We start from the raw sequence: 14300 nt of genomic DNA on the forward strand, positions 1-14300 counted from the left end.
GGATTGGTATATGAGGACATATCTGTATGTGGATAAGACCTCAAACAAATCATCACAAAGAAGTGTGTGTAGCATTTGAAAAAAAAATTTTTTAAACTGCCCTATACGGAACCGCTACTGCAGCCCCCAGCGCGTCTCTCTTAATCCACTGCGGGGTGTCACATCTAGCAAGGTTTGAGGATCCGGCAGCTGAGACTCGCCCAAGGAGGGAGTAGTCTGGGGATGAACAAGTCGAGGGGGTTGAATATAGTTCCTTCTCATGGGACAAGGGGTAATGAAGGACGTAGGCGGGGCCCATAGTCAGTGGGTTGTAGTTCTTGTGGATGGGGCTGAGGTAGAGAACTGTGGCTGGAGAACGATGACTTAGAAACGGATTTGTAGATAAAGGACTGTGGGTTGTGGCTTGAAAGACGAGGTTGTAAATGATGAACTGCGGAACTGTGAATGATGGTTAAAGACGTGGCTGGAGACAAAGAACCGTGGACTGTGATTTGAAAGACGAGACTGTAGATAATGAGCTGAGGACTGTGGACGGTGGTTCGAGGACGTGGCTGGAAACTATGAACTGTAGACTGTGGCTTGTAAGACGAGGCTGGAGACAACGAGCTGAGGACTGTGCACGGTGGTTCAAGAACGTGGCTGGAGACAAGGATCTGCGGACTGTGGCTCGGAAGACGAGGCAGGAGACCCGGGGTCTTAGTGGACCGGGTTTTCCAGGAGCGTCTCCACAGGCAGCAGCAGGTTAGGAACGGCGGGACTGCAACAGCAACTGAGAACCGGCAAAGCAGGGTTAGAAGTAACCAGAATACGGCAGGAATCCTGGGAGCACAGGCTAAAGCACCTACAACAGGGTTGTAACTTGAACCACTGGCGTCCCTGTCCTAAACCAGCCCCCTTTTATAGGAAGAAGTCTCCCTGGATTGGCTGGAAGAAACAGGAACAAGAATTGAGCCAGAAGCTTGGTCTCCAACATGGGGGCACCCTGTACTGCAGACCTTTTATATAGCCATACTGCTCACTGCCCCTGGTCTCCTAGGCAACAATTTAGCAAGAGAGCCGCTGCAGCGGCGTCCCGCCGCCACGAACGGACCCCCTCACCGCCGCTACCGCTACCCTTACCCCGGACCCGATGCAGCAGCTCTCTTCCCCGCCGCTGCCCAGCCGCCGCCCGTGAAGCCAGCCCCGTGGCCCCAGCGTACCGGTAAGACCCCGGGTGCTGACACGGGGGCTGTGGCGGTTAGCAGCAGTGGTGGTGTGTTTATGCATATGTGTGTTTACCCCATATGTAGGTGTATTTAGCCCATATGTTTATCACCATGCCCCCTCCCCAAGGACCCACTGCATGTACTGTATGTGTGCCATCATGACCCCCCTCCGCAGTATGTGTATCACCATGCTCCTTACTCCCATGCTCCCTACTGTATATGTGTGTGTTTGTGTGTGTCACCATGCACCTCCCCCCAGTATGTATATCACCAGGGCCGGATCTAGACCTTGTGGTGGTCAGGGTGAACAAAATTGGGGCGTGGCATCAGAGAAGGTGCGTGGTCAGTTATGCCCCCTGTAGCTGTGCCCTCAGCAGCTGCGCCCCCTGCACTGTGCCCCCAATACTGTGCCCCCAGTAGCGCCGATCAACAAAAAAAAAAAATACTCAGCAGCCCCGCTCCTGTTTCCCAATCGCTGCTGTCCTCCATCTCCGGCCACCGGCGCTGCTCCTCGGATCTATGGGAGAGACGTCATGATGTCTCTCCCATAGCACAGCATAGACACTAGATGTCAAGTATGACCCCTAGCGTCTATGTGCCGGTCCCACAATGCCATGCGGTGCGCAATGCCGTCATCGCGCACCGCACAGCACCAGGGGGCACCACCAGCAGCGGATCTTGCCACGGCGTCAGCGCCGCCCTCCAGAAGGCGGTGCCCCTGGCAAAAATCCTGTGTGCCCATAGCAAGATCCGCTACTGTATATCACAATACCCCCCCCCCCCTCCCCTTGGACCCACTGTATGTGTGGGTCACAATGACACCCCCCCACCACCACCACCACCACCACCACCCCACCGGCCCTAGTATAAGTGTCACCTGTCATCCATCCAGGAACCAGTGCGTGTGTATGTATATGTCACCATGCCCCCATCTCAAGCCCTAGTATGTGTATCACCCCCCCCCCCCCCAGTATGTGTTGCCACGTCATCCCCCTAGAACCCAGAGTGTATATCACCATGTTGTCCGCCCAGGGTCCCAGTGTGTGTGTCACCATGTCATCCACCCAGAGCCCAGTGTGTGTTCTCCCTCCCTGGGGTGTGTTGGGGTCCCTCAGCATATTTTTGCACCTAGGCCGACCACTTGCTAGCAGTATACTTAGTGATGCCCGCATCCACCCTCCCATACTTTGTTGGCAATGCACATGAAACCCCTGGCAACACAGTCACACAGGAGACCCAGAGCATGAAACCCCTGACAACGTGCATGAAACCCCTGACAACAGGCAGGTAATTTAAAAGTAATTAGAAGCCTTACTGTGTTGCATCATTTGTATAGGGCACAAAACGGTGTCAGGGTCATAACTGTGTGTGGCATAATATGTAATTGACATTACAGTGTGTGGCATAACGCATAATTAGCATTACGGTGTGTGGCATATTGCGTAATGGGCATTACAGTGTGTTGCATAATGTGTAATGGGCATTAGGGTGTGTTGCATAATGTGTAATGGGCATTACAGTGTGTGGCATAATGTGTAATGGGTGTACCGTTGTGTTGCATAATGTGTAATGGGCATTACGGTGTGTTGCATAATGTGTAATGGGCATTACGGTGTGTGGCATAATGTGTAATGGGCATTAGTCACTGCCGCGGCCGCCCGTTCATTCCCGCTGCTGCCTACCGCCGAGCACCCACCTGCAAAAACATAAATCAGCACCTATGACAAGTGCTATAAAAGGAGCCAGTCCCTGTAAAGTGTAAGAAGTGAAATGATCGCTAATATGATCATTGCACTTCTCTACCGGGACCCCACAGCGCTACTGTGCATATGAGGTCTTCTGACCACACATTTGTACAGTGACCATTGCCGAGGAGGGTTGCTATGGAACCCTCTCTTAGTAATTTCTGCGGTAAGTAGCCCATAGGCTACAGCAGCTAGCGCCATCTGGAGATGGCGTTAGGTGCCGGGCTCAAACCCCGGAATGTTTTGCATTTCAGACCTGGGTAAGCCCCACAGGATAGCAGCCCCATAGAAAACTACGCGGGCTGCTTCTGCTGTCGAAAATGGAGGAACTCCGGCAGACGTTGTGATATTTGAAGGATCGTTCATTTTTGCATGTTCCCCTCTGAAATGGCTGTTCTCGGCGTGTAACCCACAAATATTGTTTAATAGAAATGCTTCCTGAGAGGAAGGATCGGGAGATTATCAAAGGGCGGGCTAGAAGTGAAGTTCCTGCACTGTGACCCCATTTCCCTCACTGCGGCCACATACACACACAAGGGACACATTTGGGTAAATTTACTAGGGTTGGAGTTTTTTTAGATCTGGTAATGTTGCCCATAGCAACCAATTAGATTTTATCTTTTATCTTCTAGAAGCAGCTAGATAAATGTGAAGTACAGTAGAATCTGATTGGTTGCTATGCAGTGGCGTATCTATAATGGGTGCAGTGTGTGCGGTGTACACGTGCCCTGGGTCCAGAGGGGGCCCCCACCGCACACACTGCACCCATTTCTACAATACTTACCTTTCTGGTGTCCATCCGTCTCCGTATGTGGGCCACCTCCTCTCCCGTAGCTGGCAGCGCTGTTAGTGCTCTGAGCACTAGAGACTCTGGCACAGTGCTAGAGTCTACAGCGCTTGCGCAGGTCTCCGGAAAAATGGCCGCCGCACCATTTTCCCTGACACCTGCGCACGCGCTGTTGTCTCTCTGGCACTGTGCCAGAGTCTCTAATGCTCAGAGCACTAACAGCGATGCCAGCTACGGGAGAGGAGGGGGCCCACACACAGAGACTGCACCAGTGGCGGATCTAGACTTAACTTTTAGGGGGGGGGGGAGGGGCGGTTTAAAAATGATGACTCCTCCCCCTAATCATAGCTTCTCCCACTTAGAAATGCCCCTCTCGTTCGCTTCTAAAATTTCCTATTGTTGCCAGTTATTGGAGAGGACCCTGCGCACTGGTGATACAGACTGGCGAATTGTCATTCCTGCATGCATCTGCACATTCGTAGATCACACATGCACAATCATGCAGCCTAGATTTGGGCTCACAGTCCACTTTCAGAGAGGAATAAAAAAAAAGTGAAATAAATTTACTTTAGCAGTTAAAAATGCTTTATATAAATACTCATTTCTTTTAATAGATCCTGTGATGGCATAAGTAATAGGACAACAAGGGTACACATTATAGCACACAGTATGAGCTGAAATTCACATTATAGCACACTGAATGAGCCAAAATTCACATTGTAGCACACTGAATGAGCCGAAATTCACATTGTAGCACACTGAATGAGCCAAAATTCACATTATAGCACACAGTATGAGCCAAAATTCACATTGTAGCACACAGAATGAGCCGGAACTCACATTATAGCACACTGAATGAGCCGAAATTCACATTGTAGAACACTGAATGAGCCGACATTCACATTGTAGCACACGGTATGAGCCGAAATTCACCTTGTAGCACACTGACTGAGCCGAAACTCACATTATAGCACACTGAATGAGCCGAAATTCACATTGTAGCACACAGAATGAGCCGAAACTCACATTATAGCACACTGAATGAGCCGAAATTCATATTGTAGCACACTGAATGAGCCGAAATTCATATTGTAGCACACTGAATGAGCCGACATTCACATTGTAGCACACTGAATGAGCCGACATTCACATTGTAGCACACTGAATGAGCCGAAATTCATATTGTAGCACACTGAATGAGCCGACATTCACATTGTAGCACACGGTATGAGCCGAAATTCACCTTGTAGCACACTGACTGAGCCGAAATTCACATTATAGCACACTGAATGAGCCGACATTCACATTGTAGCACACGGTATGAGCCGAAATTCACCTTGTAGCACACTGACTGAGCCGAAATTCACATTATAGCACACTGAATGAGCCGAAATTCACATTGTAGCACACTGAATGAGCCGAAATTCACATTATAGCACACTGACTGAGCTGAAATTCACATTATAGCACACTGAATGAGCCGAAATTCACATTGTTGCACGCGGTATGAGCCGAAATTAACATTATAGCAAACAGAATGAGCCGAAATTCACATCATGCCATGGAATGAGACAGCAGGGACATAGGGACAGGGAAAGTGACAGAGTGACAGGGAAAGTGACAGAGTGACAGGGAAAGTGACAGATCTAGACAGCTCACCTACATACAACGAGGCAATTACAGATTTTAGCTCCTCTCTCCGTGCCCGCTCCTCCGCTGCTGTAAACATGGCGCCAGGCTGCCCCTGAATGAATCCTTGGCATCCACAAATGCCTACTGCGCATGACAGTGTTTGTCATTGCGCAGAGGCATCATATCACTGAGGAGGAGGAGGAGCCGGAGCGGCTGAGACAGGGTGTCTATGCTCCTTTCGTGATCAGGACCTGGAAGGTCCTCTCCATGAAGGGAAAATAGACACTACCGCTGGGACTGGGGAGGGGAGCCGGGCGCGGCGGAGAAGACAGTGAGTAACACACTGCTTGCTCCGGCCTCCGGCTCCCTGCACTTACTATTCTCTCCCTCACTTAGACTCTCAGCGGCGGCGGGCGCGGCGGCTGTGTTAGTGCTGCCTCAGCCCGCAGGTGCTGGTCATCGCGGTAACCGGACCCGCCGCAATGTGTGTAGGGGGGGGCGTTCGCCCTTTTCGCCCTTGTCTGTATCCGCCACTGGACTGCACATGGGCCCCTCCTCTGTAGAAACACCCCTGTTGCTATGAGCAACATCACCAGTTCTAAAAAACTCCCACCTTTTACCCCATTGAAGGAAAGTAGACCCAGACATGACTGATTCCTACTGTGTATGTCCTTCCTTTTTCCCCACAGAATGCGTTTTCAGCAGTGAGTTACATCAGCCACATCCAGGAGGCTCTGGACATGCTCTACAATGAGGTTGGTTAATAAAGAAAGTTCGTTGAGAGAAGCTGTTTGTCAAAATGACAATATGGGGAAATGCTGTCACTTCAGTACGATGTAATTAACCAAAGTTCTATATAAAATGGACAACTGAAGGTCATCTGTGATAGGTCCTGGGTTACATGATTCTGGCCATGAAAATGGTCGAAGGCCTATTGTGAGAAACAGAGGAGGTGTGGCCAGTGCTGTGTGGATGTGGCTAGTGCAATGTGGGCATGATCAGTGCTGTGTGGGTGTGACCAGTGCCATGTGGGAGTGACTAGTGCTTTGTGGGTGTGGCCAGTGACATATGCGTGTGTACACCCCTTACACTATCAGCCCCAATGTCTTCCTAAATATGTAAAAGTAGTAAAGTTTGCTTCATTTTTTGTGGTAAATAGAAATACAGTTTTAATACTTGAATGAACGATTTATGGACAACCTGGTGGCCTACTGGGGGGTTATCATCGTGCTGTCATGATGATGGGCCTATTTTTGGACCCATCATCATATAGGGACTGTACCAGTGGGACATGTACTAAGCAGTGATAAAAGTGGAGAAGAGAGCCAGTGGAGAAGTTGACCATGACAACCAATCAGCTGCTCTGTATGCTTTCATAGTATGCAAATTATAAATGTTACGTCAATGCTGATTGGTTGCCATGGGCAACTTCTCTACTGGCTCACTTCTCCACTTTTATCACTGCTTAGTACATGTCCCTCATAGTTACATATGCAGATGTGAGATAACGTTCCTCTGTAACAGCTCTCTCCCCGGTGCTGTGCAGTGAACTTACACTGAGTGTGGGGGCATTTGTCAGACATACAGAATGTATCATCTGCCCTGTCCCGGGGGGTGTACTCGGTGCCTAACCTCTATGAGCAGGGTGCACAGGACAGTGGGACATGTCTACTACACTTGGGGGGGAGTCATTGCCCCCACGAGGATCACATCTCATTATCTGGCGTTCTAGTCGGTGTAATCTCTGCCTCCCATTGCTGTAACCCTCCCAGGTACCCAGGGCCTTTGTCAATCTGGTGGAGGTGATGGATATAATCCCCCTGAGAGAGGCGGTACTGGATAGCCGAGTGCAGTGTCCCACTGTCCTTACAAGGTAAGTAACCGCGCAGGTGGCAGGAAACTCTGCGTAGTCTTCCTGCTCACGGTAAGTCACACACTAACCGCACACAATGCCAGCCAATATGCACACAGTGTGGATGCAGGACCTGTGGATTTTAGTGGGTGTTCCCGTGAGGCAACAGGGGGCGTAGCTAGTCAGACGTGGACATGTCGCTGACAATCCACAGAACCCCTTGGACAGGAGGCCATGGTCAGACGGAGAAGCTGTGCCTGCCATAGCGATGGCGCATCTACAGACGCTCTGCAAGTGGTTGTCTCACATGTAACACAAGTGCTCGTGGCATTAACATGAGACGCAGACCCGACTGCCTCTGCATCCGCTAATGCCCCGCTGTCTCTAGGCGGCTTGTAAGGGACATGTCCAATCCATACACATCAGATAAATGGGGGGGGGGCTATTCCATTAATTGTGATGTAGGGGTGATGTGCCGTGTAACCGCCACCAACGGCAGCCTTATATCCTGGTTCATGTTCTATTGATTCATACGTATAACACAAGTTATCCTGCAGGGAGCAGATCCTCAGCTGCAGCGTACACCCCGATATGACACTATGCACGTGTGACCGCTGCTTGTTGTCTCTCTCCCTAGGCTGCTGTGTCCCTGTCTTCTGAACATCCCTGAGGACTCACACGAGATGCAAGTGATAAAAGACGCTAACAGCGCATATCAGGTACAGGTCTAACTAACCGTGGTCCGCAGTGTACCCCGATACGACACCCATAGAGGGAGAACAAAACCTGTGGCGAGCGCAGTGAGCCACCGCGCCCGCAATGTGGCGAGCTCAGCAAGCCCGCAAGGGGCTTTCTAGTGCTCGCCCCGCTGCCGGCATCCTGGTGACCTGGATCCCGCTGTCGGTATACTGACAGCCGGTATTTCATACTGAACCCACTGGCAGTAGGTGTGTCACCCCTATTTGAATTTTTGCACTGCACTGCTGCCCCACCTCTGCAACTGTTACTGGGTATGACTAGCCCCACCTCTACTACTGTTACTGGGTATGACTAGCCCCACTTCTACTACTGTTACTGGGTATGACTAGCCCCACCTCTACTACTGTTACTGGGTATGACTAGAAATATCATTTGTCAGATAATTAACAGACAAACACGAGAGGCGGATATGCAGCAGGGAAGAGAGGGAGATGTGGAAGCAGAGTGTTAGTTACTCAGAGCCCCCTAGTGGCTGATGATAGCTGTCTTATAACAGCCATGGCTAATACACCGAGTTAAACATAAAAATATAAAACATGGGAAAGGATGGTCTATCTTTATATAAGAACAGAAGTTTTTCACCCCATGAATAACAGCCGCGTGATTTTCCCCTGAAATTATAGCTCGGCCTCCAGCGTTTGGTGGATTCTGGAAAGTACGAAAAAGAGGACTTCACGGTGGTCCTGCAGCCGTTCTTCCGCCACACCAAGATCCCAAATCTCCCGGTAATTCTGCGTCATGTGTCACATAGCGATCAATATGACTGAGCGTTGAACGGGATGCCGGTGGTCACAAAACCGACGCTGGAATCCCAAACTGTGAAATACCGACTGGGGCGAGATAAGTATGTAACCCCATCTCCCTTACCCCCTAACCCTTCCTTCCCGCAGCCTAACCCTAATCCCAACCAGCCCGCAATACTTATGTATGCGATGCTGGATGTTGGGATTCCGGCGTTGGTCTCCTGATGCAGCATTTTTACAAATGGTTGAATTCCGGCGTTGGTATCTGTCAGGATCCCAACAGCCGGCATCTTAAACGCATATAGTGTGTGTGTGTGTGTGTGTGTGTGTGTGTGTGTGTGTGTGTGTGTGTGTGTGTGTGTGTGTGTGTGTGTGTGTGTGTGTGTGTGTGTGTGCGTGTGTGTATATATTTTTGCTCATACAGTATACATGGATATTAAAGACATACTTGCCTACTTTTGAAAAAGCATGTCAGGGAGATGTGAAAGTAACACCTATCGGTGTGGACGTGTACCGCTACATATGAGAGGCGTGTCATAAACATGACTTACATCCATTTGTAAATGAGCCCCAAAGTTAGTAAGATCTACTTGTTGAAGAAAAGACTCTGATATTTCGCAGGATTTGTGTGTGTATTGTGTTTTACAAAAGGTTCTATATACTGTAAGTGGCCATGAGAAAAATTATTTAAAATGTATATAGCCATAGGGATCATTGTGCCCTATAGCCAATGCAGGGAAATGGCGCTGATGATCCTATTTGAATGTTTGTATCTCTGATTCATTTCCCCCCCCCCCCCCCCCAAGAATGTAACAGCTGCATAATGGGGGTCAGGTGCAATCAGGGAGATTACTGATCTATTCAGGGAGTGAGGGAGATTGCTGCTATTTCAGGGAGTCTCCTGCAGAATGAGGGAGGGCAGACAACTATGATTAAAGATATAACATAAAGTTTGTTTCTGTTTAACTTGTTATCTCTCTCAAGTGCTTCCTAACTGCTTAGCCTAGTGTTGTGAGACCCCCCCTTCCGAGATGATGCAGAGTGATACCATAATGAGTGCTAAATAATTTAAAAAGACAGAGCAGGGAAATATAGAGTACATCCGCCCATGTGCAGAGACAGGTACATGACAACATGAGTAAGCCTCCCCATCGCCAGCGTACACGCCTGGTATACTACAAGTCATCCTCATAGTGTACAGTCTATACCATATCCTAACACTACAACTGCAATATTATGTTTTCTTGGATCTCTGTTTATATGATCACTTTATATAGCAGTATTGCTGACTATCTGCTTGTTTCTCAGGACGGGACCCCTGATGCCTCCTACCTCGCCCCAGACTGCTTCCACCTCAGCCAGAAGGCTCATTCCCAGCTGGCCAGGATGCTCTGGAACAACATGGTAAAGATAGCTGCAAGATCTTGGTATACACCAGGTAGTCTTCCATGTACTCAGCGCTGTATCTACACGGCGATTTAAGTGACCGGGGTGGTTGGGCCCCCAGTTAGGAGTAACAGATGCACTGCCAAACTTTTTGGGTGAGTTTGGAAAGGGTCGTAGCACCCATTATAGTATTACTAGTTAAAAGCCCGGCAAAATGACAGACGCCAGTGCTGGATTATAGGGTGGGAAGGTCGCTACTCACACAGGAGCTGCCGGGTTTCTGGAAGTCCTGCTGCTGGAAGCTGAGGCTTTGTCATGCAGAAGGTGTAGTAGCGTTAGCCTTTTATAAATATGGATACTGTATATCTGTAATGGGCAGGCTATACTGATGTTTCACTATATACACCAGTCCCCGCACAGCTCTTGCCCAGTCTGGGTGTAGAGGACACCAGTAGCTGTCTGGAGGGGTCTGGGAATGGCCTGTGCGGGGTGTGGGAGGAGCAAGCACAGGACGCTGCCCCTTCACAGGCGTGCAGTAAATATAAGGCAGTTGAGCCGATTATCTGCCTCCTCACCCGCATCATGTGCAGCCCCAGCATCGACCCCCACCCCCCTCCTCCCCATCACTGTACTGCTCACACCACAGAGGGTCTCACCCCTTCCTGCCGGACTGATTCACCTTCTCCCCGCATCGGTAAGTGGCCACACTTGTCCTCGGTACCTCCACTCTAAGCGCTGCAGGACCGTGTGGTGATTCTACATCCATTTCCTGGTTACTGCTGCTACTTGTTGATGAGTCCCGGGATGGTAAGTAACCTGGGGTTGCATTGGGGTTGCAGCATAGTATATGGTGGAGCAGTGTCGGACTGGGCCCACCGGGGGAATGCAGTGGTTGGGGCCCATGTTAGGGATGTGGCCAGTCTGCAGAGGGGGTGTGGCCTGCCACCTCATTGGTTTGACTAACCATTAGAGTGCAACGTCCGGGCCCCTTCATAAATATATACAGTAAATTCAGCTGCTGCATGCATGATAATGTACCAGATTAATGACAGCAATGCACTGTAGAGAATACACCATAGTCCAGTATAAGATAACATGTGTATGATGTGTAATTCAAGTGCACAGACTGGAACCTGATCCTTAGAGCAGGAGGTGGGGTCCCAGGCAGTGGGGCCCACCGGTGGTTTCCCCTGTACCCCTGTGGGCCAGTCCAAGCCTGTGGTGGAGAGGGTGCAGAGTATGCACTATATGGCGGGAGCAGTATATGGAGGAGGGAGGTGCCCTGTATATAGCATACCTCCCAAAAAGGCCCCTCTCCAGGAGGGACACAATGCTCTGCTCCTGGACTTCCCTCTTGATTTATGATTGCCATCACCTGTGCTGAAACACCTCTCTTCTCCATGAATCTGTTCAAAATAGGTGCCGGCAATCATAAATTAAGAGAAAAGTCCAGGAGCAGAGCATTGTGTCCGTCCTGGAGAGGGTCATGTTGGGAGGTATGATATAGGGGGCACTATATGGAGGGGTATGAGGGTTCAGTGTGTATATAGTAGCAGTATATGGTGGGGGGTGCAGTGTACATTGGGGGTGTGTGTGTGTTCTTGTCCCTCCAGTAGCTGTCGTCGGCACCACAGAGGTGAGGAGCAGCGTTAGATTAATGTAACCATGAGTGGAGATCAAACAAAAGGATAGAAAATCCAGTCAATTTTGAATATAAAAGGTTGATATAAATGGCTACTGCCACATCAAAAACCTACCCGTACCCCCACTCTCCCTCCAGCACAGAATGCTAATGCAACAATAATGCGACAATAGGCACGCCTTCATACGTATTCAATGCAGCAACCAACATTGGGGATCATTCCGAGTTGTTCGCTCGTTATTTTTTTTCGCTACGGAGCGATTAGTCGCAAACTGCGCATGCGCAATGTTCGCAGTGCGCCTGCGCCAAGTAAATTAGCACAAAAGTTAGGTATTTTTTCTCACGGCGTAACAAAGTTTTTTCATCGTTCTGCTGATCGTAGTGTGAATGACAGGAAGTGGGTGTTTCTGGGCGGAAACTGGCCGTTTTCTGGGAGTGTGCAGAAAAACGCAGGCGTATCAGGGAGAAACACGGGAGTGGCTGGAGAAACGGGGGAGTGACTGGCCGAACGCTGGGTGTGTTTGTGACGTCAAAGCAGGAACGAAACTGACTGAACTGATCGCAGTGTAGGAGTAAGTCTCAAGCTACTCAGAAACTGCTAAGAATTTTCTATTCGCAATTCTGCTAATCTTTCGTTCGCAATTCTGCTAAGCTAAGATACACTCCCAGAGGGCGGCGGCTTAGCGTGTGCAATGCTACTAAAAGCAGCTAGCGAGCGAACAACTCGGAATGAGGGCCATTGTACGCACACGAGAGCTCTCGTCATCATTTACATCTGTCTCCTTGTCATAACAAGGAGTCAGAATATGGTGTAACTCTGGATACACGCCCACAAAACGCTCACAGAAGTACCACAATATGCTTCTCTTCCATGCACATGCCCAGCTAATGCCGTACATTTAATGATAGAAGAGAAACATGTGAGAACCATCCAACCCAGAGTTGCCCGGGGATGCTCAATGATACATACGTTCGCTAGAACTCAAGCGCAGGTTGACCTGCGTGCGACACAGAATCAGGACCTCACAGAATATATCCCTGTCATTAACCTCCCCAGACCCTCATGCCACCATTTATAAAGAACGAACCGCTTGTCGGTTGCACTGATTGGAAGCATTGGTCGTCATTGGCTATAAAGTAGCTGCTACTCCACCAGTCTACGCCAGCAGCCAATCAGAGATCACTGGGTGTAACTGACACTTGGTGGATTCTATGAGGAGAGACGTAAACGGTATACGGACTCCAGGTCGACACCACTTAGACTGACACCAGTTGGTCGACACACCTTAGGTTGACACTGCAAATAGGTCGACACAGACAAAAGGTCAACGTGAACAAGGTCGACATGAGGGTTTTTTTATTTTAAAAATATTTTTTTAAACTTTTTCATACTTTACAATCCACGTGGTAACCTGTGCTGATCGCAGCGATAGCGGAGCAAGGCACCTTGCCAGAAAGCGAACCATGTGAGGGGACACGGTGCACTAATTGGGGTTCCCGGTCACATTACGAAGAAAACGACACCAAAAACACATAAGAAACACGTCAACCTTTTTTCCTGTCGACCTTGTTCACGTCTACCTTTTGTCCGTGTCTACCTATTTGCAGTGTTGACCTAAGGTGTGTTGACCAACTGCTGTCGACCTAAGCGGTGTCGACCTACTTGGTGTCGACTCTGAGTCCCAGGTCCGACGTAAACATATAGAACAACCAATCACAGAACAGCATAACTATAGCACTGGAAGTTATTGACCAAAAACATATCAGCCTTAGGGGTCTATTTACTAAGCCCTGGATGGAGATAAATTCAGCGGAGATAGAGCACCAGCCAATCGGCTCCTAACCGTCATGTCACAGGCTGTGTTTGAAAAATGACAGTTAGGAGCTGATTGGCTGGTACTTTATCACCAGCGACTTTATCTCCATCCAGGGATTAGTAAATAGACCCCTTAAGTTCATACTGTACCTCCGTCTTCTTCTTTTTCCAGCTTGAACCCCTTGGTAACAAAACAGACACCATGGATTTTGTAGCCAGTGTTCCTCTTCATTGTCCAACACAGGTAAATCCGGTCTTCGGTGTGCAGTGATTCCTGTGACTATGATGACTGTGTTATATTATAACGTGCAGCGGTGGCACGCAGGATGAAATGTGGGGGAGAGCAGTGAAATGAATAGGACAAATGCCAGGAACGTGGCCAACTGTATATAACATACTCCGCCAGTTGTTTCTTGTCGTATATACATTTATTTTTTGTGTTTTTTAGGTGCAGCCCTTCCTGAGGACACACAATAACAGCGACTACAGTTATCCCACGCAACCGCCAACGCAGAAACCTGTCGATGTAATGTAACACTAATATTACTGAGCTGTCATTGCTGTTACTAGAGTGTGTGGCAGGACAGGGCGGTATGCAAAGCTGTGATGTTCCGGGGACACATCTGTCACGTTCTGCTTTTCCGTCTTGGAACGCCTCATTGGGTGGACTTTGTAGTCTATGACTAGAGCCAGGGTGTCGGTGTCATACATTGTGCTGTGTGGTGAGGTCGGG

At 49.3% G+C, this 14300-nt stretch overlaps 1 protein-coding gene across 1 annotated transcript in view; it reads left to right on the forward strand.

Annotated features, from left to right (window-relative positions):
* Nucleotides 1–14300, forward strand: part of PLB1 (phospholipase B1) — a 191824-nt gene that overhangs the window by 124937 nt on the left and 52587 nt on the right. The window contains exons 34-40 of the mRNA XM_063919416.1: nucleotides 6059–6124; nucleotides 7142–7242; nucleotides 7859–7940; nucleotides 8604–8705; nucleotides 10032–10127; nucleotides 13740–13811; nucleotides 14016–14093. Of these exons, the coding sequence (XP_063775486.1) occupies nucleotides 6059–6124; nucleotides 7142–7242; nucleotides 7859–7940; nucleotides 8604–8705; nucleotides 10032–10127; nucleotides 13740–13811; nucleotides 14016–14093 (597 nt within the window). The remainder of the gene's footprint in view (nucleotides 1–6058; nucleotides 6125–7141; nucleotides 7243–7858; nucleotides 7941–8603; nucleotides 8706–10031; nucleotides 10128–13739; nucleotides 13812–14015; nucleotides 14094–14300) is intronic.

The sequence above is a fragment of the Pseudophryne corroboree genome, chromosome 4 (genome assembly GCF_028390025.1).
Source record: "Pseudophryne corroboree isolate aPseCor3 chromosome 4, aPseCor3.hap2, whole genome shotgun sequence".
NCBI classification, from domain to species: domain Eukaryota; kingdom Metazoa; phylum Chordata; class Amphibia; order Anura; family Myobatrachidae; genus Pseudophryne; species Pseudophryne corroboree.